Source organism: Rhipicephalus microplus, unplaced genomic scaffold, assembly GCF_043290135.1.
Source record: "Rhipicephalus microplus isolate Deutch F79 unplaced genomic scaffold, USDA_Rmic scaffold_72, whole genome shotgun sequence".
Classification (NCBI taxonomy): domain Eukaryota; kingdom Metazoa; phylum Arthropoda; class Arachnida; order Ixodida; family Ixodidae; genus Rhipicephalus; species Rhipicephalus microplus.
In genome coordinates this window covers 1,528,240-1,553,842 of record NW_027464645.1, presented here as the reverse complement: position 1 = coordinate 1,553,842, position 25,603 = coordinate 1,528,240, and the positions used below count along the sequence as shown (strand labels likewise).

Sequence of the window (25,603 nt, the reverse complement as noted above, 5' to 3'; positions counted from 1 at the left end):
ATAAAAGAAAACGGGCCCTTAACTAAAGGCTTACCTGTCAAGAAGCATCGTTCTGTGAGAGCGTGACTGAGGGCGTTGTCATAGTTTTCATAACAGTGGTTAAGAGGTTTGGGGTTCACCCAGTAATTACCATTTCTCTGACCCCGCGTAAAAGAACGCGTTTGAACTTTCACCGTATTTTTTTGACATATAGTCCCGCATCACATCTCTTTTTTTTATTTTTTGCTTAATGACACCGTCACCCGTTTAGAAAAGACTTAGAGGGATTTCGGTAACCCTAATTAAACCTGTTGCGTGGAACCTGTTAAAACCGAACGTCGAGCGAATGTCCTTCTTGTTCTTCCATTTTTCGGGGCCCTCGTGTTAAGCCATCGACCATCACGCGGCTGCCTGTAATTGCGTTAAGCTTCAAAACGTCAAACCTGCTCACTCGTTCCCTCCTTCCGCCCCTAGTCTGTGTACCTAGTGTTTAAAGGGCAGGACCTCGGCGTGTTTTTGTGTTTTTTTACTTCTTTTCTTTCGACATCATCTAAGAGGAACCTGGCACTGATATTTTTTTGTTTTTTATTATAAGGGAGAGGCAACGAATTCACTTGAGGTCAATAAAATCGGCTGCGCTCGATGCCTAATTGTTGAGCATACACTGAACGACGGCTCAGCATTTGCTTGCAGTGCTGCATAGCTTTTTATTTTGAATGAATCAGCAAGAAGGCAGATTAATACGTAATAATGATTTAAACAGTGCGGAGGAGACGGAACACGCAGAGAGATGAACAAATATGTTTTTTTTTCGGTCTATTTTGCACTGTTCAATCTTTCTTCTTGAGAAACAACCAACTCGCCCAAGCATGTGTTTTCACAACCAAAACTTTTCAAACAATAATATTAACTGTACCGCCAATTTCTCGAAAAGGGAATCGCTTTTTATCCTAATCGATGAGAAATTTATTTCTGTCTGTGGTATACAGATATTTTTTCCCTACATCCTATCAAAGCTGTTTGCCTGAGTGTAAAAGAAAGGTTCGGAGTTCGTTTTACCTTTACTGAGAGACTGTTGTTCAGGTGGCCATGACCAGATATAATGCACGAGGTACCATTCATTAAGTGCGTCTTTATGGATGACGTTTCGCTTCAACTCCTCATTTTGAACACCCGTGAACATAATTAGAGTTAAGTATAGAGCACTCAAAAATCACGCGCCCAGCACAAGTAATAACAGACCACATTATGAAGTACATGTCTTTCTCATTATACGAAAATTGCATTCTAATTTGGTGCAGTGAAATATAGGAATCAAGAATCGCCTAAATCAGAAAAGCATTTAACATAGACGACAATTTCCTCGATTGGCGCCTTCATCAAAATTCTTACAGGATTGCAAACAAACGCTGAAAATGCAAAGCTTGTACGTCTTGTTCTCTTGTGGCCTGTGCCGTATTTTGGACGCAACTCATGACGCCATCAGTCTGCCCCCGTGACGTCGTGATAAAATGAGCTCTCGATTGGTCCACATGCGAAGGACATCCGTTGTAAATTGTCTGTTACCCTACTTTTTCGTGCAGCCTTTGATGACTCGCGAAACTGGCGTGCGTGATCAACTGATTTCACTTCGTTTTGCGCGTATTCGACTGCCCAAATAAGAAAACCGTAGGTAGTCGAAAAACGTGGTATCTTGATGGGCTCAACAATTAGGGTTGACACTGTCCACGTGTTTTATAATAAAATAAGTGGACAGATGAATATAGTGCTTGTAAAAGGAACACTGAAGGAGAGAAGCAAATCACCCTCTCGTATTTTAACTCGGAGTGGCCTATAGCGGCTCTTTAAAAAATATTTTTAACACAAAATTCTCAAAAAGTGATACTACCTACCAACACTGAAGCAACATGGCGAACAATTGTGCAAAAATAAAAGTATGAGTAGATTTACTTCATGTGAACACTTATTCACCACGTTCGAAAGGCGGACAGCCAGAGCGGTCACGCCATTCCTTCGGTCAAGGATATTCTCGAGATTTACATTTCAAGGCACAGGCTCCAACGCCTACTCAACTTTTATATATGCCTGATTAGGTGATTTAGTTTTCAATAGAGTCGAAGATCATTCAAAGCTAAACGTGTCAGCGTATTTTCTCTTCGGAATACCAATATCCTGCATTTTAAACTTCAGTCATCGTACAAATGAAGCGCAATTGTTGGAAATGCACCCTTCATAAAAAAAGTGATGGAGGTGAAACTTCTTGAGGCACGTGTGCTTAGATTTAGGCGCACGTTTAAGAACCCTAGAGAGTCAAAATTCCTGGAGCGCTCAACTCATAATCGAATTGTGGTTTTGGTACGTTAAATTCTGGCTATCATAATTATCCCCATGGATAGTGCCACCGTTATTTGCAACAATTACGCGAGAACTAATTGCTAGCTACCTAAATCATTCACGAAAGAAGAGTGGCTATTGGAAGGGCTTGTTCTTTAGTTAGACGCAACCAAATGAAATCCGATTATTTTTGAAGTACTATGTACCGAGTCAAAGATAAACAAGCGCACTACAAAACGCTTGGTGTGCGCTAGCCTTCTTCTACATTGCTTGCTAACCATGCAATGGAGTACAATATGACTGTCCTAGTTAGTTAGTTAGTTGGTAAGTAGGTAAGTCAGATAATTAATTATTTATTTATTATGTAAATTAGTTAGTTAGTTAAGTAATAATTAGTTAGTTAGTTAGATAGTTAGTTAGTTAGTTAGTTAGTTTTGGTTTTGTCTCAACAAAATATAGAAGAGGTCTTGTGAAAATCTAACTGAAAGAAATAATTTTTTTTTCGAAAGTAATGGAGTCTGCTTAGCCTATGCTTTATGAAAACAGGCTCCCCCGTTTCTCAATAACTTTCTATACCCCTGTTATTTGACCGCCGTGTTGGCACACCAAACATTCGGCTGATTGGCCTCTCGGTGTTTCTTACCCTGGCGCCTGTCATGTCCGCAGTGTCAATCACGAGATGAAAGAGCAAGTGGTTCTACTTGACTTAGTGCGTTCGGTGTATAGCCAACGTCTCTTTCCACAGCCCTGCCTGATAGGGCGAGTTGATCGGATGCGCCTAATGACTAACGACGGGCGGCCGTCGTATGAGAAGTATGGGACAATAATCCTCTCCTCCTCGCAGTGTGCAGCTTGCTGAACACTGGCATCGCGGGCATCTTCGGGCCGTCGTCGGACGTGACCAGCATGCACGTGCAGTCCATCTGCGACGCGCTGGACGTGCCGCACATCGAGATGCGCTGGGACTTCCAGCTGCAGCGGGACGATCTCTCCATCAACCTCTTCCCAAAGCCCGCGGTGCTAGCCAAGGCGTACGTTGACCTCATCAAGACATGGGGCTGGAACAGGTTCGCCCTCGTCTACGAGGACCACGAAGGTATGTATGTCAGGCAGTTTTTTTTTTTTTTGTATTAATAGCGCAAGGTTCTCTTCATGCGTAGATTGAATTGCGTTTGTCGCCGTCGGTGTGGCTGCTGTCGTACGCGGAAACGTCGGTGGGTGTGCGTCACAGCAGGAGGGCAAATGCCACTACTGACCACTAGTTCATTAAATTGAGAAGGGCTTGAACGAACTGTCGGGACTCTTCATTAGCGTCCGTGCTATTCAATATCTGGCGTGGAGGAAGGAAAATGGTATGGTATGGAGCACAGCTGAATGAGAAAGCAAGAACGAAGGAGAGAAAGAAAGCACGGAAGAAAAAAAAAGGAAGATGGAAGGAAGGAAGAAAGAAAAAGAGAAAGAAAGAGAAAAAGAAAGAAAGGGAGAAAGAAAGAAAGAAAAGTGCTAGGTCAGGTAGTAAACATTAAGCTTCTCTTGTCTCCATTTTTTTTCGACTGGGGAAGGGTTCTGATTTTTAACTGCGAAACTGCCCTTTCAACCCTGGCGGTGTCAGTTGGCGCCACCACACATGACTTGCTTTAGCATCTCGAAAACGAAACCAATACTGCTCATTCTTGAGGAAATGCTCCTTCGATGATTCTCACTGTCATTTACACCAAAATTGGGGCACGTTTGCGGGACAAGAGGCCACAAAGAAGAAGAAGAATGACCAAAGCCTTGGGTGAAGCTGAGGCGCGTCTGCTGAGGTGGATAAGTGTGATTTCCAGGGCAACGTATCGAAGCTATTTTATTGACCATCACACTCATAAATCAGACGTTGCTTCACATTTTGCATAGTCTAGTGAGTAGCAGAATTAAAGAAGCCACTTCTCTCATTTTACAAACACTGTGGCCTGATAACATAATTTCACGTGATGTTCATTATTTTAGAAATACTCGCAGCACTGGCACAATTCTTCGTTTGTTTTCTTCTGAGGTCCTAAAGATAAGAAAAAAAGCACGTGGAAAAATCACCAGTACAAAACAAAACAAACACAAAATAAAATCCAGTGCTAAAAGGGTTAAGGTAGTGATATATGTGCTCCGTCGTGCAGAGCACCTCAGGTGGGTATACGGGCCACAGGAATTGGTCGAGCACCGCTACTTAGTGCGACTACTGCGAGCGTTAAACGAAATCTCTGCTCGGTGAAGTGGAGCACATCCATGACGAGCAAGAGAGATAGAAAAAGAACGTAGAGAGAGAAAAAAAAAGATAGGAAAAGGGAGAAAAAATGCAAAAGAAAGGAGAAGCGATAAAATGAGAAAAAAAAGAGAAAAAAAAAGAAAGAAAGCGAGAAAAAAGTTCAAAAGAACGAGAAAAAGATGGACGAAAAGAAAGAAATAGAAACAGATACAGAAAAGACATACAAGAAGCAAAGAGAAAGAGAAAGCAAGAGATGAAAGTATTGTGAGTACAGGAAGATATTAGAATACAAGCTGTAAATAAGACGAAGGCAGGTGGAACAACGTTTTTTCACGAAAGGGAAGCTTCGTTAGTTGCTTTTAGTGGAACAAAGCTTTGGTGTATTAGGGAGGTCGAAAGCACACGTAATAGACTGATCGTGTAATTCATCCTGTCACATGGTTGAAAATTTTAGCTGTTTTCGAAAAAAGAAGGCTTGCGTAACTAATGTTTCCTGTCGAGGTAGTTATTCATAATTAAAAAGCGCACTGGTTTGCCTAAAGAGTGATGTCGAAAATGTAATGACAAAAAAAATGGCAGCATATCCACGGAGTGAATGATGGAGAGTCGGGCGAAGAATTCGTCCGTCTACTCGTTCTTGATTCCGTCTGTCCATGCGTCCGTCAGTGTGACCGTCCATGCGTCCATCAGCCCATCCTTGCATGCGTCTGTTCGTGCGTCCGTCCCTGCGTTCGTCCATGCAGCCGCCCCTGCGTCTGTTCATGCGTCCATCCATGAATTTGTCTGTGTGTCCGTTCGTCCATCTATTCAACACTCCAAAAATTTCCGGAGCCCTCCACTACGGCGTCTCTCATAATCATATAGTGGTTTTGGGACGTTAAACCCCACATATCAATCAATCCAAGTACCACATCTCGCATCTTTTCATCATATATTCCCCATGTAGAAGCACCGCCATCCAGCAGTCATTCCAAGGACTAAACGAGAAGTGGCACACGCACACTTTCTTACGGCTTGCGCTTCGGGTCCACTTCCCACCTTTAACCACCTCGAGTTCATGGTATATACTAGTTCACTGTATTCATGGCACTGCGGCCGAACGCTCGCTAAACCTTTCGAAAACCAAGGAGGTTACGCCCAGCGAGTATGACGTAGCAAACTTTTTCAGTCAGATAGTGCTCAATGTACATGCCAACGGCTGCAAATGGTAATGAGAGGCGGAGAATTCGGCTTTTACTTTCTTACGGCTTACGCTTCGTATCTACTTCCCATTTTTAACCACCTCGAGTTCCTTCTTGGTATATACAAGTTCATTGTATTCATGGCACTGCGGCTCAACGCTCGCTGAACCTTTCTAAAGCTAAGGAGGTTACACCCAGCGAGTATAACGTAGCAACCCTTTCTTGTCCGATAGTGCTCAATGTACATGCCGATGGCTGCTAATGGGGATCGCAGCCTGCGCGATAACTAAAAGCCGAATGCTCCTGTTTCTCATTCCCCATTAGCAGCCATTGACATGTACATTGAGCACTATTTTTTTTCTTGTTCAACAACGCACAGAAGAAGTCTCTCACCTGCACCACCCTGGAGGTCAAAATGTTATACTTGTTACAAACTACGGGGGACGAACGGGTGCCGCTCTAAGGAGCTTTGCCCCTAAAAGGCATCAAAATTCTTCAAAAAATAAAACGCGGTTTCCCTACCGGGTACATGCGACGGCCATCTTGCGCGTGCTTGATGTGCTACCTTTCTTTCGTTGTTTGTTTTTATTCGGTCTTTCTTTGGTGCAAGCGAAACGACCCTGATTGATTGAGGGCGTGGTGGCAGGGCACGCCTACGAAGTAGGCATCATGCCTATATGTTCATGTGCCGGTGCCGGCGTTAGAACGCGAGTTCATTCGTACATATCCCGCGAATAGCAAAATTTCGCAACGCGAAACGACAAATCACCTCCATAAAAGATCAAATTGTAATATTCGAAACGGCTGATCACCAAGAGGCCCACAGTTGAGAGAGCATCTGTTGATGGAAAACGGTGCATCCGAATACCCGTGTGACTAGTGCACCTCTGAAGGCCGCGTTTCTGTATATATACGCATTAAGCACCGTGGTTTAATTGTACGACAAAACTGTCACCAATATCTTGTTTCCGGGGCCTCTCCCATAGTAGAGTAGCAAGTACTCAAAATCGTTAAACACTTTTTCTAAACACACAGGGCCTGATCAAGTGTGAGGCCCCCGGGACGGCTCTATGCTCTTTCATAGTAGAGTACCTATAGTACTCTGAAACGTTAAGAATGTCTATCTAAACACCATTTATTTTTCGCCGGCAACATCTAGTGTGGAGTGCCGTTTCACACTCATCTAGTGTGAGGCCCACGGAACGGCTCTATGCTCACCAATGTAGAGAACCTAGTACTCTAAATCGTTAACCCTATTTTCTAAGTACATTAGGCTCTTTTTACGGTGCGTCTATTTGTACAAGGGTGTTCACGTCACGAAAACTAGTGTTAGCCCCACGGGATGGCTCTGTGCTCTCCCATAGTAAAGCAACTAGTTCTCTAAATCGTTAGCCTCTATTTCCAAACACAGGTTTGGACAAGTTTATCATCACTATGGCGCTATTCTGCACCCCTCTCAAGATAAAACGCTGTCATGAACTGATTCGTAATCTTGCGATGTAGAAGTCATATACCACGGTTCAGCACGCTACTTCGGAAACTCATTCCATAAGGCACACTCACAGAGAAACAAAAAAAAAGAAAATAAACAAGGAAAGAAACGATCACACCAATATTTTCTTTTTCTCCTCTCTAACATTTCGTTTGATCTGGGAAACGAAAATAATCCCACATGAAAGTGTACGAGTTGCTTCCACGGTCAAAAACAAACAATAAAAAAAGAAACACATGCCATGTGAAAATATCTGTTCACGACCGATGACACGAACTGAGAGTGTGAAGTTTTGGGCACGAATGAAGCAAAAAGAAAGAAAAGAGTCGTAGCTAGAAGTACCGACCTAATAATAACCGAGGGTGGCGCATTCCGAAGGACCGCAAACTACGCGATTCCCTCTCTCTTTCTTTCCTACTCACACTCTTTTCTTTCCAACTACTTCGTCTACTGTCGTCTTCAAAAGCGCGTATTCGGCTTTCGTCTGTGCTTGACGATCTTTATTTTGTCGGCCTCCCAACACTCACCACGAGGCACTCGGCTCTGGCCTTCCGGATACACTGTCGGCGAGGGATGGTGCGCGGGAACCGTCCGTTTCGTGAAGCCCATGCCCGACTTGTCTTTCGAAGAAGCTTACGTTTCCACTTTCGACCAGAATAAGCGTTTCACTCCGACTGTCCGAAAGAGAAGCGCTTCGCTCTATCTGGAAGAGGACGGAGCTGAACTGGCAAGAGTGTCGGGCGCCGATCGGTCGAGTCGGCCATACCGTAATCGACAGACGGGAGGGAAATGTTGCCGAAACGAGTGCAGAATAAAGCAAAAACCAGTTAGAATAAATCTTCTGGACATAGGGAATTTCGTTCCCTTCTCCTTCGTTCTTCCGGTCGTTCGCTCCCTTTATAACTTATTTCATCGTCTGTGCTTTGGCCTCGATAAAGTGTGATGGTTGTCGCTTCAAAGCTTCTTTTAGAGACCGAAGCGAATGCTTCCCTCTTTTTAAGGAAAAGGAACGCCATTTTTCTTTTTTCCGACCAGTTGCTCCTTTTTTTCTCGTCTTCACTCCGCTTCCTATAGCGTCGAAGTGCGTTTTTTATTTATTTATTTTTCTAGATTTTTCGCTATCAAACAGCCGCAAGTCAATGTGGGGTGGAACGGCAGACTGACACGACTGACAGTTCCTTTCTTTTCAAAAATCTATTCGGAGGGAGGCAGAAGCTTTCGCTTTTCAGAGAAGCGGCGCGAAAAAGAGCGCGAGCAGCGATGATAAAAGTGCTGAAAGGGCGTCCGCTAATGCGCATTCTTTTCGGTGGGGCGGCATTACAAGGATGGTGCCGAATTCGTATACCCTGTACTATCAACTCGGGCTGCCGCCATTAGCCTTTTCACGTGGCTAGTTTCTTTTTCTTTCTCTCCAAATAAGTTCGGCTAAAGTTTTCGCCATCATGGCATTAAGATGTGTCCGTATCGTCGTACAAAGTGCGGCGTATCAGTGAGGGCCTTTCAGAGTACACAATTTTTTGAAGAAGACGTGCGAGGTTAACTCAATGTCCGTCCTTTGCTTGTCCGTCCTGCCTCATTATTTCCAGCGCTGTATTTTAAGCAGTTCGAGCGTTTTCGGTTCGATATGGTCTAGTACATTACATATGCTGACAGATACGAACCATCTCGTATTTTGTTATTATTATATTTTCTTAACGCTGTAAAGCGACCTTTTTTTTTTTTTTACAAGGCAGATATGGGTTGTCTTTTTCTATTTATATCTGCTAACAGTGCCGAACGAAGGCATTCCAGGCACGCCAGTTAGCAGATGTCTAATGGTATCCGTGAAAACGGAAGAGAGACGTCATCTCAAAGATGAAGAGCTAAAGCTTTGAAGAAACGCGATCGACAACGAATGCTGCTAGAATCAACGGCCGCCGCTTTCCGAATAACCAGTTCGTAGCTGCTTGCGCACGCACAAGAGTTGAAATGCTAATGACGTAAAGCTTTAATGCATGACGGTACTTCCTGTTTTTTTGCGCAGGCATCAATTATGCGAGTTAGCTCAATAAAAAAATTATGCGTGTCTGTTTGGATTCGATAATGAGTTTCACTGTTAATGGGGAACGAAAAACTAGGACAGGCAGAGATGTCAACTCGCTTAGATTAACCGGTGCGCTGCCCCAAACCGTGGAAAAGGATCGGGGAGTTTGACAGTGTTATCGTATCGGGGTTGTTCACGTGACGACATCACGAGCAATTTTGATGTGTGATTGGCAGCTTCCGGCTTTTCTGGAGATAAGCAGATTAAAATCAGAAAGAGCACCTTTATCTATGCTTTCTGTACTACAATATGGCGGCCACATTGCCTTCAGTGCATACTTCCTATAGGGTGCAAGACCGACGGGCTGTGACATTGTGCTCCGCTGTCTTCGTCTCTTTTTTTTACACCGATCATAAGAAATACGTGGGATGTTAGGAGACCACATTCCGTGCAATCATACACTTTTAAGCGAGACATATTACGCACACATATCGCAAGAGGATGGCGGTGTCTATTGCTGATGCAATCGTTCGTTGATCAGGACCTTCTTCATTTATTGCAATCTAAAAACAAAATGACACTATGTAGCCTTTTCACGATATCGTTTTTGCGAACATAAGTAACAAAAGCACCTATTCTACCAATCAGCTCCATCTGAATGTTCAGCACGTGCACTTACGTTAGAACTATCGACACTGTCAAGCATAAATTTCGCTTATGGATATACTGCAGCTTACAACTCAAGAGCGTTGCATGATAGCGCTTTTTTTTCTGCGTACCCTGGATGTCAACCTTGACCCGTTCACTAGTCTACAAAGTTCAGGTTAAATTTCCGTGTATAGTTGCCATCCACGGTGGTTTAGTGATTACTGTGATTGGTTACTTATCCGAAGGTGACGCAATCGAATATGTGCCGCAGCGACCCGCATTTTTGGTGGAGCCGAAAGTTATTGATTCCCGTGCACCTTGATTTAGGTGCACGTTGAAAAACCTCAGGCGATCGAAATTTCCGGAGCTCTCCGTTACGGCGTCTCTCATAATATCTTCTTTTTGAGACGTAAGATCCCAGCAATTATTATTATATCTTCTTATTTGGCTTGACCATAGCGCAGTCACTCGATAAACCTCGTTGCTCCTGAAATTGTGTGCATATAGTTACATGTAGTGAAGTTCGTTCACTGTTTGATGTGTGACTGCACAACTGATTCACTTGTAGCTGTTGGAAATGCTGTTCAGCCCTGCCGCGGTGCTCTATAGTGGCTAAGGTACTCGGCTGCTGACCCGCAGGTGGCGGGATCGAATCCCGGCTGCGGCGACTGCCTTTTCGATGGAGGCGAAAAGGCTCTAGTCTCATTTTGCAGCGCGCTGTGAGAGTGCGTGCGTGTTACTATTCGTGCTTGTGTTTGCGCATTCGTGTGCCTGGACGTCCCCAATAGTTGCTTACGTGACGCGTGATAAATCTTTTAGATAGCACTTTTCTAATTTATCGGCACAGTTATGCTGCGTAACTGTGACACTGCTGTTATACAGCCACCTAACACTTGACTTTTGGTGCAAGATAACGCCGTTATAGGCACACTAGGGTGTGAGAAATGCTTGCCAAGAAAACCGCGCACGTGCGCACCATGGCTGTATATTCACGCGCGTGTGCTCCGCTGGTGAACGACCACCTGTCCGGCGTCCCAAATTATACTGTGAGCGCCTGTACAGCGGTCCAAGAGTAAAGCGCGATGTGTTTGCTGCTGTTGAAATCGACGGTAAGGGCGACAGCGTTCTTGACTGCATGCATCTGGCAACCATTCACTAAGCTTCTGGTTCGCGGTGGTGCCGGCGTATATAGGGCTGCCTCTCGATAGCATATATCCGGACATATACCCTAATAGCTCTCGCACAGCCCGAGGCGATGACGATGATGTGTGAGGTTTAACATGCCAGAACCACTATATGATTATGAGAGACGCCGCATTGGAGGACTCTGGAAATTTTGACCACCTGGGGTTCTTTAACGTGCACCCAAATAGAAGCACACGGGCCTAGAGCATTTTCGCTTCCACCGAAAATGCGGCCGCCGCAGCCGGGATTCGATGCCGCGGCCTGCGGGTCAGCAGCCGAGTACCTTAGCCACTAGACCTACGCGGCGGGGCGAACCTCAGGCGAGGCTACTACTCTGGGATATGTTCAGGAATTGCGGGCAGTTCCCAAAGTTAACCAAAGATGAGTTGGACGCACTTTTGTGAAGTCTCATGTATGAACACAAGTTCTGGCCCTCCAGCGTGCTCGCGATGGGGCCTGCAGGACCTCTCTGGATGGGACCTCTCTGCCCCGTAGAGGGATAAGCCAGGTGGGGATTCAACCGCATTTGCTGGATTCAGAATGTTTTTTTCACTCACTCACTCACTCACTCACTCACTCACTCACCTGCCACGCCGTGCGAAGCGGCTGCGGCTGCGCGTCACGAAGTATCGCAGTGCTCCACCGGTGCCACCGCGAACCACAAACTGAGCAGTTGGTTACCAGATGCAGTCACCCTGCGTGCCATGCGCCCTCGCCCTCAGCAACGGCAGCCACGCGCTCCAAGTATATCGCGTGTCAAACGCCGAGTGCTTTTACTCTTCTTGTGCTCAGCAAGTATGCCGTGCCCATTCCCTCGTTGCCGCTATTCGGTTATTCCAGCGACGCAGGCGGTGCCACGTAGCCGTGCTCCGAAGCTGTCGCACGGTGATAAAACAGCGACGCACTTCAGTCTCTAAGTAGTCATAAACCAATGAACGCGTCTTCACGCTCTACGACGCTGACGTAAGCACTCGTGACATCATTGTCTCGTCCGCCATTTCGACCTTCACTGCGCCGCCTATAGTGGCAGGAATGGTCGAATAATGCCAAACATTTTGCCTTTTCCTTACCGCAGGTATCATAAGGCTTCAGGATTTTCTGAAAGAGGCCCGGGGCAATGATTGGCACATTCAGATGTACCAGTTCCACACTGGTCAGCCGTACCGGGACCTTTTCTGGAAGATCAAGAAGACAAAGGAAACACGGGTTGTGCTGGACGTCAAGAGGGAAAACCTTTTCACTGCCCTGAAACACGTGAGCGAGTGACATAGCCACCTATATTTTAAGCCACATTCGTTTGCTTTTGTAAAGGCCTCTAGGTCACTGAGTATTGTATGTGTTGTAGTACGCAAAGTGAGCAGCAGAAACAGTGTTGCAGGTAAATGTTATAAATACACACAGTGGTACCCACAAAAGACTAAATGCTTGTTTTTTTAAGCAGCACTATATTTTGCAACATGATGCCTTATTGATCGGGACGGACAAGCTATTTTCTTGGTAGTAAACAACATACGCTTGCAATTGATAGGGCGAAATGGTTCGGATAAGAATAATATTCCTTTCAAGAGCTATATGAATTTGTGACCTACGCATTCACCATCACTTCTTACAGCAAATGGCTGCTAATGTCACTGTGACTACGGTCGCAATGCGAATGCTGCGTTTTTTTTCCCGGTTACTACGGTTTAGCTAACGTCACATACTTAATCATTATCGACGGGTCGTTGTGGCTGTTTCCGGCCATCAAATGTGATAAGCAGGAAGAAGCAACCCGAAGTATTAGTCGTTTTAGTGCGGATCAATGATAGCTCTTTCCACTGACTACAAATCCAAGTACGGTTTGACGATCATACGGGCTACTTGCTGGATGTACAGTGGCGGTCAAAATTTTGCGGACCACGGGAGCGCGTGTCAAACATCCCCGAGGCGCCTTCTCACGGCTGATTGCGGAACTCATAACTGCTCAGTGCGCACGCCCCCCCCCCCTCCCCCCACCGTTTTTTTTTCCCTGCCAGTCTGCTCATTGGCTTTCTTTATCTGTACGCACAACGGAACGCCAGAAGAAGCACGAGGCGTCTTCGTTTTGCATTCCTTCCTTCCTTCCTTCCTTCCTTCCTTCCTTCCTTCCTTCCTTCCCTTCCCTTCTTCCTTTCTTCCTTCCTTCCTTCCTTCCTTCTACCATGCCATTGCATCCCGATCGTGCGAGATTTTGCGACTTTCCTTATTTCAATTGGCGGTGTCTTCCTCAAAGCATCACGTAATTATTTACCGTAACGCGCGTTTGTGTAAGATTCGTAGACTCTACGCCAAACAGCAAAAATGTATTGAGTGCACACATACGCGCCTCTTGGCTGGGCAGGTGACGCATCGAAGAACGCATGACCACTTGTTGAAACGTTGGTTATAAGCGAAATACCGTGTTCAAGGATTTCTCATCTTGTCAAGCTTCCATTCTTCTCTAAACTTTTACCGCTTTTGAATCAACGAAACAAGGGTAAATTTAAGTGATCGTTTTGTTTTTCGTTAGGCACAGTATTAATTGGAAATAACAGATAACATCTTCACTGTGTGTTGTTCATAATAGTACCTCATTTGAAGTACCACGCAATGTGACATCTACTTAACTCGCTTTCGTCCTACTCTTAACTCTATGTTTTTTTTTCTTATTCCCCCTTTGATTCGTTCCTTTTTCTTTCCCCGAAAAAAATCTACAGGCGCAGCAAGTTGGCATGCTCACCGAAAGCCACAGCTACCTGATTACGTCTCTGGTGAGTACCACTTTAGTGCAGCGCGCCGTGCGTGTTGGAGCTTTCGCGTCATCCGCAAATCATATCAGCCTCGCGGGTGCCGGCTAGCGGAGCGCGCGCATGTTTGCGGTGTCCCGTCGCCCCCCCCCCCCCCCCCCCCTGCTCCACCTTTCTTCATTCACCACGGGTCCCCGCCGCCTCACTTGGCTTGTTTCTTCTCCGCACCCCAATCTATTTGCACAGCGGTGGTTCTCACGCAATGCTTTCCTCTTTTGTTCCAAGCTCGCCACCTAGCTGCCTCAAATGGCAGCTTCTCACGTAGCGCCCCCACGCTGTTAAAGGTGGCTGCCTGGGCATCTTCTGTTAGCTCTCCAGAGCTTCCGAACGACTGCTTACGCCTCTCCTTCGTCTTTATTGAGTATTGAGTGTCTGTGCCCGTTTTACTTTACTTTTCAATACGGTTGGTTGGGCGAGTTGGCGACACATGATTGTTGGAAATCAGAGCGCTCTACGTATACACGCGCACAGGATTAGGTCTTGTCGTATGTGCCTGCGAAATCGTTTCACGTGTCAGTATATATTTCGCAGCTTTCCGAATAAACATTCAGGTGGTAGTAAGCGCTTGTCTCTGTCTATACTGTCCACGTCTACGTAGTGCGCTCTCATTTCAAACAGTCATGTATCATTTTACGTCAGGACTCTTTAGAGGGACACAGCGGCGTAACCAAGGGGCGTGTCCCCCCCCCCCCCTCACACTGATTTTTTTTTTGCCATGACATAGAGAGCTGTAAACATTTCTGTCTACGTCCCTGGAGGGACACAATAGAGCGTGCTTGAAAATTAATTAACGATGCCGGAAACGTTGCACATGCTGCGAGAAGAACGAGCAAAAAAAATGTAGGTGGAGACACCACCTATCATTTCCCTCACTAGCTTGTCGTGACAACAGAGTTCAATGGTGTCTTTTAGGGCCCAGGACTCGCGTAATCATTCGTCGCTCCACTTGAGTTAACTACTGTGTTCTCAGGGGCACAATGTCTAAACATAGCAACTTCAAAAAAAAAACTATTCAATCAATCTGAACAAAACACGCAAGAAGACCTTGATATCCCTAACATCCAACTGACGTTCATTTGCTGAAGTTCAGGCATAAATTGAACGTCGCTTTTCAATTCCTCTTTCAATAATTAATGACAGTGGAACTAATGACAGTAGAGCTCCTTTAAGAAAAATTAATCTGTGTAGAGTGCTTTAATGTTTCACGGCAGTGCCCTTTAAAGCGTCTACTACTACCCCACTCCTATAACAACGTTTACTCCAGCCCCATCCGCTTCCCACCTGTCACTGACTCTGCGATCCCTAAAGAAGCGAGTGAGCGAGCTGATGACATTGTGTAGAATGTTGTAACTTTCAGAGCACGCCGGTACAAAGCCCTTTTTTGTTTCAGAGAATAGCAAATAGAAATTGGAGTGACGCAGCAAAAACAGATTATTGAGTGTCTCTTTTTTTTATACCCTCCTTATTTCAACACCTTAACTCAACCCATAATGTAACTTTTTGAATTCTAAATAATTGCACGAATAGTGTTGAAGTGGATACTTTATAAAAGCACTAACATGTCTTACGTATCATTAAACGTACGCAGCCTATACCGTAGCAATGCGAAGCTATAGAAACGCAATCTACCCACAAAGATTGTTACAATGTTAATCAATCAAACGTATTGATGCTGTTATGTACAATATTCAAGTTTCCATGCATGGCACCCTGAATAGGATTAGTGCTTTTGTAGAGGTAGCGAAGCATCGCCATGTAAAATTCTATAGTCAGCTCGTCTGCAGTCAGTGATGAAGAGCTATCGACTAGTTATTGGTTGGCGTTTCGAAGTAGTTACTGTCACACTAAGAAAGCAGGCCAGTTAAGTGACTAATCAAATATGAGCGTGCGCTTAGGCTGACTTCCCCCTCCCCCACCTTCTAGGTTTGTGGATGGTGGTTAAAGTATTTGTTTAGACAAGAGGTCACGCCTACGCTAAGTCGATTTGGTTCAAGTGGATGTTCCAACTTTTCTCTTCTGCAGGTGGTACACGAAAAATAATGCTGTTTTATTTATTCATATACCCTAAGGGCTCATTTGGGCATTACATAGAGGGGGTAGTTACAATACAGCAGGGTTATGTGCAAAACACAAATATTTACACAGAACACGACGTTTAGTGATGTTGATATCAATGTACCCTTTGAAATCTATATTTAATCCACTGATTTTGTGAAAAGCTTTCACAATAAACGGATAAACAGATCATCTGAAGTTCTAGGAAATACACAAAGCAAATAACAATATATTTATTATTTTATGTTGCAGATAACAAACACTTTTTGGGCCTGTAGCCAAAGGCTAATTGAAGGTTACACAAAAAATAAATTATCTAAAAATCTTAGTCCAGCATGGAAATAAAAAACAGCAGTAGCAATAATTGCGTCAACATGATTTCTCAAATAGATAAAAATTAACTCGATAAATCAAGAACAGACATACACCATGGTACCGAAGAACAATCTAGAGACTGCATGCAAATACAGGAGAATAACTTTTTTAATTTAGGATGTGTGGTAATTGGTATGTGTTACGCTTGTTCAAGAAAAGAGGAAATATAAATATTGATCCAACTGTAATTATTAGATATATATCTTCTAGAATTATATATATATTTAATGAGCATAACAAAAAAGTACAACTTTTTTGTAACTTGGTATTACAATAGTATAGTGTTTCTCATTTACTCAGAATGATTGAGTGGAATTTTTTTTTTTACCGCAGGACTTGCACACGGTGGACTTGGAGGAATTCAAGTACGGCCAGACAAAGATTACTGGCTACCGATTGGTGGACGTGGACAGTCCGGAGCTGCAGGGATTTCTCAAAGACTGGGAGATCATCTCATCCAGGATGGACCGCAAGGCGCCGGTCCCACAGACCATTCGAGTACTCGTGCCAACATTATTTTCATGCACGCATATACCGTAGATTTATACGCAAAGAAAACTACTATACAAATATATTGACTAAGCAATCGGCCACTAAGCAAAACCCGGAAAAGCCGCACGTGTTGTTGTTGATGGGGATTATGATGATGATGAAAAACATTTAATTATAGAAGGTATCTACAGGGAGGGTGGGAGCGGTCCATAAGGGGCCGCCCCATACAAACACTACTGTCTGCGTATTTTATTTTACGAGCGTACCATGTTATTTGATTTCCTTCCTATGGCCACCAAAATGTGCACCGTTGGTGTACAGACAGACCATATTTCTGTGCAATAAGAAATAACTCTTCCTTACACACTCTGTTCCAATCTTTTTTTTTTCTTTCGCTGACATACTGCTAAACTACTATATTTTTGTACGAACGCTGTGCACCTGGTAACTTCATGTTTGCTACAAATATTCCAAACCACCCTCAGCAACAACGCCGACAGCTAACTTTTTTCCCAAGGTAACTTTGTTATTTCTTCAAAGAGAGTATTAAAATAAAATGCAAAGGGTTCATGTATAAGCTTCTTTATGAACAGCCAGCCACGCTTTTCATACTAACATGGTTCGCTTTGGACGCTTTCGTTCTGCGTACATCAGCCTGCTTTTCAGAACGTTTATAACAGCCAAAGATCTTAACTTTTTCTGGAAAACCAAATACCATGTTGCAATTTTTTATGGCAAAGTTTAAATTCACATGAATGCTATATTTTGCCTTGTTTGTTTAGTTACATTAGCGTTCACTTTACAAATTTTTACAAGCCGAAAAATCATCTGTGTGCGAAGTTCTCTTGACGTGCTAAGTAGCCCTTAGGGAATCCTAATTAATACAGCAGTCGCGAATCACGCGCAAGCCAGCCAGTACACTTCGTTAGCGTTAGTATGCATTTTCGCTTAAGACTTCTGTCAAGATGGCTGTCTTTGAGCAGGATATACGTTCCTGCAATATTTGACGCTCGAAGTGAATGTCTTGCGCCCTCAATAAATACACACATGATCACTGTAAAGAATAGAAGACGACACTCTTATGACTGTAAATAATGGCCTTGTTTCGGGAAATGTAACGACTAGATTACTTTTCCGCTGCCGATTCAAGCAAGACAGCGTTGGGAACGCTCACCGAAAGCTTGTCAAACATGGTTGTAAACACGAGCTGGAACAACGAACTTCTATTTGTTACTCTGCGCTCATACTATATACGCAAAGAACGCATGAGCATTCAGTCACCGAAAAGCTTGATTTTGTAATGAAGTTTACTGGTGTGATTGCTGACACCTCATCACGAGAAATGTTGTTTAGAAAACAAAAGGCCCTACGGCACCAAATTATGGCGGCAGCTGTATAGTGCGAATCTAATTTAATCTTAGGAAAGAGATAAAAAGCAGTGAGCTTGGGGCAAGTAGGGAGGCGTGGGTACAGAAAAACAGGTAGTTGATAAGTTAGTTTTCCCATGTTCACAAATCGTTTCTTTTTCTCTGGCTAACGTACAGCTGAGCTTGTACATGTTGCTTTCATACAGATGCTAAATCATGCTTGTTAGTGTGTGCTTATTGGCCAATAGCAACTCAATGATGAAGACAATGATCCTTCCTGGTGAGTTAAGACGTAAGTTCAAGGTATGGTCAGATGCTGCCAGATAACCAACTAGCAAATATCCGTGAAGCATATATATACAGTTTTTTCATCGTACTATAGCACAATGAAACAAGGTAACGACAGAAAAGACAAAGGTTGTCCAGTTTCATTGCGTTATTAAAGGTGAATTTATAATATGAGAACGCCAACTCGGCAGACGTTGAACTCTTTGAAAACATACGACAGATGCGCATTTTGGGTGCTTTACATGTATTTTATGCGCATGGTCCCCTAGCCATTGCAGACCGAGGTTGCTTTCTTTCGACAGTGAGCTCACGAGGTCCTCCTATATATAATCTGCTGTTTTGGTTCCAAAACGTCGAAACTTCGCGATCGTCGCGGTTCTTTAAAGTGTTCAAATTTTTGCTTTTAGCGCATTATTCCAGTCTCGGGTTCTTATTCAATGATAATACAAATCAACGTTATTGGCCAAGAACTTGCTTTCTATCTCATTTATTTTCAGAAATGGCGGTGTAGAGCTGGTCTACCATTCTGTTATCGTGTTCCAAAGCATTCCGTTGAAACGGGGCTCTTTGGCTAGCTAGAAAAAAAATATAAAGACAGCGCACTAGAGCAGACGAATTTGTTGCAACCTGTGACATCCGATAGTCTTTGATGCTCCGGACGCTGAGCAAGCTTTTTTAATCTTACTCTTATGTGAAAAAACAAACAAACCAGGTAGACTCGGTCTGGCAAAGAAAACTTCTACATGGCAGTTAAGTCGCAAGTTACATTTGTTCATCCAAAGCTGGCGCAAAACATAATGCTTATTACCTCGGTGAAAGCCACCTGTATTATTTTTCTGAACAGATGGCCAAGAAAAAGCAACATTTTCTTGTTTTCCTCTAATTTTCTTTCTCTTGGTGACCCAATAACTGGCCGCTTCGAAACATTTGGTGCACGGTTTCGTTGGAAGCGGGAGTGCACGAAACTCGAGACAGTACCGAATTGAAAGCACCGGCTCCCGTTTCTTCTGCCCGCTGTGCGGAAATCTGCTGTTTTCGCAGTTGTGTAGAGGAATTCCCGTTTCTATGGGGAATCCTTGGGACTGAGAGTTTCGATGTACTTAGTTCGGAGCAGATTGGATTTCTCCAATGTAAGCGCCGCACGTGCCTCCGCGAGAATAATGTCCAAAAAGCCCGCCAAAACAGGTGGTTGTGAGGGGATGTTAATTTATAAAATCGGGCATTACTTAGAAAATAAAATTAAAAAATTTAATTGACTGGCGACCGTCTTATATAGCTGCTCAGACTGAAATAATAGCATTCCTCAATATGTAATGATGGGCCACCTGCTGATCTCATTAAAGCGATAACGTTAAGGGCTCATTTAACTGAAATTTCAGCGTGGCCTCTATGGTTCTGCGCGCAGAATTATCTTGTATGTGACCGAAAAAGGGAGAGAGATGCAAATAAGTCAGTGCAATAAGCACAAACCAACTAGTCTAGCAAAGTTTTTATCAAAGACTTGCCCTAGGGAAAAATTTAGGGCAGGTTTTGAAGATGGTATTAGTAAATGAATTCAAGCCCGGCTAAGTAAACACGAATGATCAGCTTTGTGGCTTGTAGGAAGAAAGGAAGCAAAAACATTATGGGCTTGTAAATGCTTAAAAATGTGTTTTAGTAGAAGTTCATGCTTACACATTGGAAATAGTTACTAGAAGGCGATATTTGCGGGGCTGGTTTTCAAGAAATGGCACCAACAGCCTCTGTTCCTATGCGCATACAGACATAGCCACCATCGTTTACGATTGCGTAGCAGGCTCGCCTGTCATCTGCTTTTGGTCAAACTCTGTGACGTTTGCATATCTAGTCAACTGCACTCTTTCAATTCAAACTAAGTTCACACGATCCATGGATGTCAATAATTCATTCGACTTTCCTAAAAGCCCTTAAATTGACATGCTTGGAAAATTTCAATAAAAACGTGGTAGCAAATATTGATAAGAAACCCAGTAGGAGATATTGATCAGCGTTCAAGCTAAAGACCACATAATCTTTAAAACAAAGCCAAAGCACTCTCAAGTGAATCTCTCTGGGCCTTTTTGTAAGGGCAGATTTCTTGTAAAACCTCTTTGCAGACCGAAACGGCGCTGATGTATGACGCTGTGAAGCTATTTGCCATGGGTTTGCACCAGTTGGACTTGACCAAGGCAGTAGACTTCCCGGTGATCTCGTGCGATATGGCCGTCTCGTCGTCCGATGGCAGCAGCCTCATCAACCTAATGAAGCCCGTAAGTACGCCTATGACCACAAACTGTGTGCATCCATGCATGTGCTGGTGGTGCATGGGGCGCTGACACTGCCTGCATGATCACCTGACGATTTAACTGTGACAGATCTCAGGCAGCATACCTTACGCCTCCCTTCATAGCGTTCTGCCTGCTATATAATTCGATGTTTTCTTTTCTCTGCGTTCTATGTGCATAGGGGGCATCCTAAATTAGGCGTAATTGTCCTATTGTTAAAGTTATCTGGAAAATTCGTAGCTTGCTACAGCCTCTGCGCGGGAAATTGTAATCCTAATTATGTTATGTAATTGCTGCTACTTGAAAAAAAAAACATCTATGAACGTATCAACAGCAATTTCGAAGAAGCCCGATCTCCGGTCACACTACTACTACTTTGTCCGGCTCCTACACCGCTTTGACAAGTGTCATCAAATGTGGATTTTAACCGCGATAATATATACTCACGTTTTATCGACATCTAAATACTCATGCTCTAAAATATGCCAAATAATTGCAGTTCTTCGTTTTTTTAGGTGCACTTCCTGATCAATTGGTACTCCGAGGAGTGATCCTGTCACCGCCGGTTGTTTGCAGAATATGCAAATTTCGTCTTACATTAATTACTCACAGGAAAAGCTGGAGTCGTTAGCGTTAGTACTCATGATTGTTTAGAAGCATAAAAGGAAAACTACTCATGCGTAAACTAAAGAAAATGAAATGATTAGGTACAAGTGACCACAGGGAAACAAGAAGGCGAGAACTATGCGCAGTTTCTGTGCGTAACAACATCGTGACTGGAGTGTGGGCGTAACCACCGGAAATGCCGAAAGGAAGCTCCACGTGTAGATGAAACTTCTTGATTTATAGAGGGAAAAAAAAACCCATTAGAATCAGTCTTCCACGGCAATGCTTCACCACTGAGACATGGTCTCGAGGAAGGCGTGCTCGGGAAATTGGCAAAAATTGTGACAAATCATGCGTTCTCCGTTGGCAGCTTAATCAGCTTCGGACCGAGCAGCTATACCATGGCCGCGGGAGCCACGGCCAGACGACGCTGTGTAATACTAGACGAGTGCGCGAGCCGCTGGTCATTAATTTCGCTGGGAAGGTTTCCGCGCGGCCGTGGGCAATTAGGTGACCCCTCCTAGGTTTGTGACCCCTGCCGCCATCACTCCCACTCCTCTTCGCTTACACCCCTTCCGCCCTGGCATTTGCCAGACGCTCAAGCTCTGGACTAGCGCTTCCCTCTCGGGAGCTGCGACTTCCTTCGCGACCTTTTCTGATGCACCGCCCCTTGTCACAATCACGTTCGCTTCGAGAAATAACGAAGTTTCACTGTGTTACCCCGTTGGCCATAATGTGAACGATGGAGGCTTTTGTTGTGACCATTTATACGCGTGGACGTTCGCAAAGCTCATTCAGGAGAGGCTAAATTTCACTGCAGCGTCTCCGCAACCTTCTTTCTTTTCCCCATCGGCCTAGTTCAAAAAAAAAAAACAAGTCTCCTAATGCAGGCAAAACTGAAAAAAAAAAAAAGGATGGCGTTCTTTCCGCAATAGCCTGTCCATGGTCCTTATTGTTGTGAGGATAAATATCGAAAGCTATAGCTGTACTTATTGGAATTAAACTGTAGCGCATTTTCACGAACATTCCTGCAACTGCAGTGAAGCAGTAATGACGCGAATATAGATTATTGGGAAGTGGACGACGAATTACCCTTTGCGCAGGTAGGATCCGAATCCACAGTCTTCTAATTCCTTGACCGGATTTTCTGTCGGATTCATTTGGTCTTGCTTGTACACTGTGGAGAACGACACGATACATGTCAGTCGGCCGTGCATTCAAGGCCGTGGAACTAAAGGCGTCTTCTCATCGCAGATCACCCTACAGGGGCTGACCGGAGAGATAAGCTTTGACCCTCAAGGATTCCGGTCAACCTTTAGCCTGGACATCATGGCCCTGAAGAGTGACGGGTTGCAGAAGGTAATGAAGTTATATATTTTGGCAGTTAAGTATTGCGTCGTTTAATATTCACAAAGACAGAGAAAGGACCCAGGCTGCCCGTCATCTTTACAGCGAGCATGTAACGCTTACTGAAATATGACAAAAAAAAACGTGACAACGAAAAACTTTATTGTCAACGCAACATTCACCTATATATTGATACAAAAGAGCCCGTGCAGCGTTTTTGCTTGAAGGAGGAGAATGGTCACGATGTTACTCGTAACATTGCATAACCACAGTAATTAAAGCTCAAAGCACATCTCCTCACATTCACGTCATAATACATCGAAAAGAAAGAATGACATTGAAGCATTTTTTATATAGAGAATATTTTTAAAAATTAAGTTTCCTGCCAAGCAGAACAACATGTGTGTCACGCTGATTAATCCGCAGAACAAAGTGTTCTTATCGTTCCATTTATCCGCTCTATTTTGAGGAGTGTGTGAGGCGATGGACTTTGCAAATGCCGCTGCTTTTCTGATTATAAAGTTAGTTGCGAACGATACCTGTTTCTCTTCCGTCTCGAGCCTTTTTATCGCCGAGTACGCGTCTTTTCGCTATTCTGCAATCATGTACCAGGCAGCCCAGCAACTGATTTCACTAAGTTACATAGAACGCATAATTCGAGCAATAAAGACCTGTGGCCGATTATTTCATCAGCGCTGCTTCGGCAACATTATTTTGAGCCTAACCTTCCCACAAATGCTTACTAATTTCCTCAGAAGACAGGCCATCAGATATAACTTTCGTTGTTAGAGATTCCTCATTGTAAACGCTGGAAGCGTGGTGCTGTAACATAGCTGCAAGCCTAGACAGCGAAGATTCATTCAGGATATGGAGATTGTCACCGCATTCTTTCCACGCGTATCAGAAAATGAATCAGCATCGTCATGAAATTCATTTTAGTCATGTGGTTCCAATTAGTTTCTAATAAGAGATTTCATTATTTTCTTATAAAAAAAATAAAGGAGTCAGGCTGAAGTGCGCGATCATGTGCCTGAAGACCTGACTCCTGTACAATCGGCGCTTGGCAAGCAACATAACGACACAAAGAAAAAACAGCCCATGCACACAATGAACCCTGCTTTAAGCAACAAACATGATCAACATAAGTAACAAACAATAGTGAAATGACTTACATAAGTGATGGAAGTAGCATAAGGAACACTGCAACACACCAGTGTTATTCAACCTGCAGGCGTTGACACTGACAGCCACAAAATACGAGAACGACAATGCGCGACACCTGTAACGTTATACACCTTTTTGCATGACTGTTGGGAACAAAGCGGGAAGGTTAGATGATGAGACAAAGGAAACCACAAATTTTAAAATGTGCTTGAGTCTTTAAGTGAAAGAGAATTAAACTTACACATTTTTTACACTTCTAGACCTAGGTCAGTCATAGATGTACTGTGGTGATTTTTACCGTCGTACACTGTAGTCACAGTCACATCGTTTGCTGCAGCCGTGCACTGGCTCGTGCCCGTGGCACGAGCCAGTTGCATTGCCCGTGCATACGGGCAATGCCACTACGCAAGTGACTTGCTTTCCAAAAGCGGCTTTTAGGCGAGTCGTTCCTCGTTCACCTCGTAACAAAAATATCACCGTAAACGGGTACACGTCGCAGAAACTGGGTAAATCGCACTATTCACCTCTGGTTCACTAAAGGTGAAGAAAGCAACAGCTAACCCGAAAATCGGCTTTTTGCCACAGAAATTAGCGGGCCCTATACTATAACCTCATCAACTATCATCAATCGCACACCAGGAAGTAGAAAGTTTTTTTTTTTTTGACGAGGGGGGAGGGTTGATTTCGGTGAAGGGGGGAGGGTCTCCCTTGAAATGATTATTTTTCCAAAATATTTAGGAGGGGTGGCACACGCTCGGTGTTTCACCCTTTGTCTACGCCACCAGCGCGTTACCATAGTCATGCCACTGTCACATGATACATTGTGCTTATGAAAGCTACTGTACCAATCGTGCCTCGCACTGCGCAGCTATGGGTCGCCCGAAGATAAGTCACACTGCTGAGTAAACAAAACTTCAACATCGCTACAGCAAAATGCACGCCAAGTTAAAGTCATACAAGCCCAAGTGAATGTTCACGCAAAAGTTCTGCGGTGATACGGCAATCAGTGAGCATGAGACCGATCAGTTTTGCTGCTTATCGAGCATCGCGTGGCTTCGTGTTAGTATTCAGTCATATTTTTTTACAGCAAAGTTTTATGTGACGAGGCGAAAACAAAGTTCCGAACTCCTACGTGCGCAAAAACTTTTAGCCTGTACGTGCCACAGAAATTGTGCAAGCCCTTACTACTCACAGTTGTTACACTAAATGTTGAGCAGGAAGTGCACATGCAGCAAACACCAATTAATATTTCTGAAAACACGACACACGCCGAAGGCGATTAAAACAGGAACTCCATAAGTTAGAACCCGAGCGGCCATTTGAGTTGAATAAAATACAAGGTCCATGCCCATCCAAAACAAATGACAAAGCAATGAAGGTGCTGCAACACTTCTTCGAAGAAACGAAGATTTGTGACCACTATACTGAGCGGACAAAAGTTAAAAGTGAGCGTGGCGACTACGTGTTTCTTCTGCCCATAGGAGAACTTTTGCTCTCGCCCATGTACGGCCCCGCCGCGGTGGTCTAGTGGCTAAGGTACTCGGCTGCTGACCCGCAGGTCGCGGGTTCGATTCCCGGCTGCGGCGGCTGCATTTCCGATGGAGGCGGAAATGTTGTAGGCCCGTGTGCTCAGATTTGGGTGCACGTTAAAGAACCCCAGATGGTCGAAATTTCCGGAGCCCTCCACTACGGCGTCTCTCATAACCAAATGGTGGTTTTGGGACGTTAAACCCCACAAA

At 44.2% G+C, this 25,603-nt stretch overlaps 1 protein-coding gene across 1 annotated transcript in view; it reads left to right on the top strand.

Annotated features, from left to right (window-relative positions):
• Positions 1-3,160: 3,160 nt before the first annotated feature.
• The window catches only part of LOC119173909 (glutamate receptor ionotropic, kainate 2), a 47,940-nt gene continuing 25,497 nt past the window's right edge, over positions 3,161-25,603 (top strand). The window contains exons 1-6 of the mRNA XM_075885141.1: positions 3,161-3,409; positions 12,160-12,338; positions 13,799-13,852; positions 16,652-16,816; positions 20,580-20,732; positions 22,608-22,712. Of these exons, the coding sequence (XP_075741256.1) occupies positions 3,220-3,409; positions 12,160-12,338; positions 13,799-13,852; positions 16,652-16,816; positions 20,580-20,732; positions 22,608-22,712 (846 nt within the window). The 5' untranslated portion in view covers positions 3,161-3,219. The remainder of the gene's footprint in view (positions 3,410-12,159; positions 12,339-13,798; positions 13,853-16,651; positions 16,817-20,579; positions 20,733-22,607; positions 22,713-25,603) is intronic.